Source organism: Scardinius erythrophthalmus, assembly GCF_964197995.2.
Source record: "Scardinius erythrophthalmus genome assembly, chromosome: 17".
In the NCBI taxonomy this organism is placed as follows: domain Eukaryota; kingdom Metazoa; phylum Chordata; class Actinopteri; order Cypriniformes; family Leuciscidae; genus Scardinius; species Scardinius erythrophthalmus.
Window position 1 is genome coordinate 3,610,046 of NC_138237.1, and position 6,000 is coordinate 3,616,045.

Genomic DNA, 6,000 nt, shown 5'->3' on the forward strand with positions numbered 1-6,000 from the left:
TTATGAATGGTGTTATGATGGTTATGAATGGTGTTATGATGGTAATGAATGGTGTTATGATGGTGGTGTTATGATGGTAATGAATGGTGTTATGATGGTAATGAATGGTTTTATGATGGTAATGAATGGTGTTATGATGATTATGAATGGTGTTATGATGATTATGAATGGTGTTCTGATGATTATGAATGGTGTTATGATGATTATGAATGGTGTTCTGATGTTATGAATGGCGTTCTGATGGTTATGAATGGTGTTATGATGGTTATGAATGGTATTATGATGATTATGAATGGTGTTTTGATGGTTATGAATGGTGTTATGATGGTTATGAATGGTGTTCTGATGGTTATGAATGGTGTTTTGATAGTTATGAATGGTGTTATGATGATTATGAATGGTGTTATGATGATTATGAATGGTGTTATGATGATTATGAATGGTGTTCTGATGTTATGAATGGCGTTCTGATGGTTATGAATGGTGTTATGATGGTTATGAATGGTATTATGATATTATGAATGGTGTTCTGATGGTTATGAATGGTGTTATGATGGTTATGAATGGTGTTATGATGGTTATGAATGGTGTTCTGATGGTTATGAATGGTGTTTTGATAGTTATGAATGGCGTTCTGATGTTATGAATGGTGTTTTGATGGTTATGAATGATGTTCTGATGGTTATGAATGGTGTTCTGATGGTTATGAATGGTGTTCTGATGGTTATGAATGGTGTTCTGATGGTAAATAAAGAGCATGTTTCCACACTCACCATAGAGCTGATCTTCAGAGGATCTTTCTTCGTGCCGTCTGAGCGATAACTGCAGCAGGAAAAACACCACCACTTTAACATGAGCTTCCATTAGTTAACTTCATTACTGCACATGAACTAATAATGACAAATACTTCCACAGCATGGACGAACAAACATGAACTAACAATGCAATATTATTATTAACTAAGATTAATAAAGATGAATAAATACTGTAACAAATGTATTGCTTATTGTTAGCATTGTTATTGTTAGAATTAACAATTTTTAAATCGCATAATTTGTTTAATGTAAACACTTATTGGAATGTTTTGTTATACATGTCAATTGTGTTGTTTGTCAAGCAATTAATTTAAAAAAATCTGACATTAAACTATTTATTACCATTATTGTAAAATGTAACCAGAAACAAAAGTCGAGATGCAAAACTCAATCTGTGAATATTCTGGTTACGGTGTCTCAACTCGCCTACTTGCACTACGCCCTAAAAGTGTGTACTCTTTTTGTGTAGCAGAAGAGCAGGCAAGCTTTGGGACAAACTATCACGTTATAAAATAGCTTCTTTAACGGTTGCTCTCTGTTGCTTAGTTACACGCATCTTGCCAAGAAAACTGGCCTGTCAATCATCTTGTCAAGGATAAAATCCTCCACATTTCATTTAATGTCCTCCTGTATCGGAGAGAAATGCAGAAGCGTGTTGATCTGCAGTCGCGGGTCTTTCATGACGAGACTCATGTTCATGCATAGTGATGCATTTAAAAGTTAATGGCCAAACGGATCTTTATAAAAGTTCACGTTGTTATTGCAGATGAAACATAACACGGATAACATTACATAAATATTTTGGTTACTCTTTATTTTAAGGTGTTATTATTACAGTGTAATTATATATTTAAAGAGCAACTTGCAGGTAAAAAAAAAATCTAAATGAATATATAACCGTGTATGAAAATACCATATGAAAAGATAATGCAGGATTTAAAATGTTTTAAAACGACATAATGACACCAATTTAGTAGATAAAGTGAGCGTTTCTTTGACTGCTCGTACAAGCCGCTTTTTTTTCAACATCGCGTCATTTTACGTCACACGAGGGAGACGTGTGCTGTGCTCTGCCGCAGCTCAGTGCAGAGTAGGTTGGTATTCAGTAAGAGCGGTCGTGAGACAGTGTGTTTTCAGTAGTTTTTGTATTTCAATTTATCATCGTCATGGTAAATGTATGTGTTTGTGGAGCTTGCAAAAACTCCAGCCTGTCAGGACATCGAGTCCACCGGTTTCCTAACAGGAAAAAGGACGGTGCTATCTTTTGTGCCTGGGTGCGGGTTGTGCGGTGAAGAGACGGGATTTCTCTTCCGCGTCGGCTTCGGAAAACGCGGTCGTGTGTAGCGTTCACTTCAGATCGGATGATTATCGTCCCGGCGATATGAAGGAGTTCAACATGGGATACCGAAGTAAGAACCGGGTGAGACTCAGAGCTAGTGCGGTTCCTTCAGTGTACGCATCTTCGGGTTCTCCCGCTGGATGTAGGCGCGAGCACAACATCAACTGGCAAACGCAATGTAAGCGGAACGAAACTGAGCTAACAGTTACTCGTTATTGTGTTTGTGTGGACCGTTTACCAGTTTGGACCAGTGCAGCGCGAGCCTGATCAAGCAACACTAGCCTAACTGCGAGGTAAATAAAGAGTTCGCCACTGAAGTAATAACATCGCTGCGAGATCTAGTGAGAAATATTCACATTTCTCCGTTATTAACGAATCAAACAGCGCTGACGTGAAAACCAGGAATAAACATTGTGCAATGAATGAACGAACTATCCAGTGTCCACAGATCAGCAACATTCACCATGGCTTTACTGTAGTAACACTAACTGCAACCATGGAAGTTTGGCATTTTCCACTAAGGCCCAGTATGCATCCATCTCCCTGTAACACTGACTTTCCTCAGCTGTAAACATTGCCTCGCATTTCCCACACAAGCACCTATGGAACAAAAAATGTATCATGAATAAATATCTCTCTGTCTCTCCATGAGAAACTGCTAAGTTATATCACGTAACGTTAGTCTGGGCGGATATTAATGAGCATGACAAACGCCTGATCAAAGCTTAGTTTCTGTTATTGTAAGTTCCAATATGTTCTGTCTAACATTAATCCTGGCCTGTCCCTGCTCTCTTGGCAGCCTAGCAGGCTCATAATTGTATGGCTGTGGTCCGTAAACAATTTCCTCAGCGTCCGAAATGTCATTGCGATCCATTTTTCCCTGTTGTGTGAATCGACCGCTCTCCCTCGTGCTACGTCACGACTCTCGCCCGTCACGCCCATTTTCAGATGCGGAAGTAAAATTTTCTCACAAAAACGACTCCAGAAGCCACTGTAGCATATTTATAATTTTTTTTTAAAGAAAATCTAGTTCCTACATTATTTTTCTATACATTGACTTGTTGGGTCTTCTAACCTGCAAGTTGCTCTTTAAGTACTGAGTAATATTAATCAACTACATGTACTAACTATAGGGTTAGGGTTTGGTTGAGGGTTAATTGCATGTAATTATGCATAATTTACTGTTACGGTAAGTACATGTAACATATGCAACAAGGACATATGTTGATTATTAGTCACTCAAACCCCTTTATCTAAACCTCTCTACTCAACCGTCGGTCGCGCACATCTATCTATCTATCCATCTAGGATTATCTGATGTGTGTGTGTGAGAGAGAGGGAGATTTTTTTTATAGAAAATTGTACTTTTGCATATTATACTGTAAAAACACAATTATTGTTGATTTTAGTTGATCATAGTTGATCATAACTAGAAAGGAAATGATGAGATGTTTAAGTGACCAAAATTATCACGGTTATCACAGAATCCTGTTCAAAAAGTACTAATATTACAGAATGAAGTCAATTCAACAAGTTTTATGTCGAAAAACAGCAAATAACAAATTGATTAGCATCAATATGCACTTTTTGTTTACGTGAACATTAAAATACCATTAAAAATGATGGCCAGATTTTAAAAGAGTGTCTTGCAACATGTTATCTACTAACATGTACAAGTTCAAATAAAGTTTTGACAAAAAAGGTTTTATACAAAGATAAACCTCATATTTCAGCCTTTAAATATTTTTTTTATAAAAAGAATGAGTCAAAAAAGATAAATTACTGACATTTACACATTAGCTTATATTTATTAGTAGTGTTTGAGTGCACCCCCATCCTTCATGTTGACTGAGCTTTCAATGATGTTATGGAAAGGGATGATTGGTTGGTTCCTGTCACATGACCTGCGGTGCGTTTGCGGCATTCTGAAAAGTTTAGATTTTTTTTTCATCTCGTTGCGTCTGGTAAAAAAATGAGCACGTCGCTTCAATTATGAGCGCACTTGCCGCACGCCTACATTTGAACAAACTTGAGCGCGCAAAAGACGCGATATGTGAACGGCGTCTGGCGAGCTAGCTCATATCAGGCCACGAGCGACTGGTAGCTCGCGAGCGACGTGTTGGAGACCCCTGCTCTAGAGCTCCGCTTTGTAGGCCACAACTCGATACTTTTTTGCTACTTTGTAATAACTTTCTGCGGCCAGCGTTTCTGGAAATGAACGAGGGTAAACACTTTTTAAGACCTGACTAAATGAAATTTAAGACCTAGGATGAAAATCTGGCTGTTTTTAAGACTTTAAGGCCTTAAATTTAAAGTTCAGAATTTTAGACTTTTTAAGACCCCGCGGAAACCCTGTGTTTGTAGTTCTGTACTAAATCTTCGTCCAAAGCGCAATGGATCATGGGTAATATTAGCTGTTATAGTGAGCACGGATCCGCAGTTCGAGAATCCACCGGGAATAGTAGATCATCCGGGGACTTCCGGCATACTCTTCAACATACTATGCTTTGGGACACACTTATTCTAATCTCACACACTGTTTAGGATGGATAGTGTGAACAATGAGACTCAGATACAGTGATAAAGTCATGTGACTCACGCGAAGTCCTCTCCGAGTGTGCAGATGAGATGAGCCCCGAACACACTCCACAGGGACAGGCCCCCACAGTCCCACGTCACCATGGCAACGCTGCAGTCGGGGGACCAGCGGATCATCTTCACAGGGCCTGTCTTATTCCACACATCTGGGACAAGAGAGAGAGAGAGAGGAGTGTTTAAAACCAGCGCCACACACACTAAACCAGAGGAGATGTCTCCAGAACACAGGGAAATGAGGAGCAGCAGATGGAAAGTAAACTTTTCACTAGTTAATGCAGACAGAATATGCAATTAGACAATCCGAAAGCAAACCCAACAACAAAAATACTAGGATTTGGAAACGATTAATCGGGATTAATCGCATCCAAAATAAAAGTTTACATAATATATATATATGTGTGTGTACTGTGTATAATTATTTTGTAAATACACACACATGCATGTATATATTTAAGAAATATCTGCATGTATATACTGTATATATATATACAGTGGATCAAAAAAGTTCATCACTTCATAACTTTGATGAAAGGCTTTGATCCAGTTCAGATGTTGACTACTGTATTTATACATAATATATATTATATTTAAATATTTTATATGTAAATAACACATTTTTCTTAAATATGCTTGCATGTATGCGTGTGTATTTATATATACAAAATAATTATACATAATTATACATTATGCGATTAATCGTTGCCCAGCCCTAAAAAACACATATAAATAAAATGCACGAAAAAAATCAGTGTAAAGAATGTAAGTGTAGTTTCCTTGTACTGTAATGTTACTGAATGCATAAAAATATAAAGTGTAAAACAAGTGACAGTTTGATTGTACTGTAATATTACTAAACTGTTATTTAGTTTTAGCAAATTATTGTTTGTTTATAATTTAACAGCTATTTTCATGGCAAGTAAATTATGAAAAGAATTAATCTTCATTTAAAAAAATAATAAAAATCAGTAACACTTTGCAACAAAGTTTCATTAGTAGCATTAGTTAATTACATTAGTTAAATAACTAAATAAATGCTGTAAAAGTATTTTAACTTAATTATTTAATAGTTAATATTGTTACTTTCAACATTTAATAATACTTTAAAATCAAACATTGCGTCCTGAAAAAAGCTAAAATGTAATCTGGCCTCATTCAAATCTTCATAAGAATAAACAGAATACATTTTGTAAAAAGTTAAAATAATCTGAAATTTGATTAAAAATCCTAAACTATAGCTGGGAAAATCAG

General features: G+C 36.5%; 1 protein-coding gene across 1 annotated transcript in view; it reads right to left on the reverse strand.

Annotated features, from left to right (window-relative positions):
* Positions 1 to 6,000, reverse strand: part of ric1 (RIC1 homolog, RAB6A GEF complex partner 1) — a gene marked incomplete at its 5' end in the record, with an annotated part of 40,040 nt that overhangs the window by 20,970 nt on the left and 13,070 nt on the right. Inside the window, 2 exons of the mRNA XM_081390479.1 lie at positions 774 to 822; positions 4,754 to 4,898. Coding sequence (XP_081246605.1) covers positions 774 to 822; positions 4,754 to 4,898 — 194 coding nt within the window. The remainder of the gene's footprint in view (positions 1 to 773; positions 823 to 4,753; positions 4,899 to 6,000) is intronic.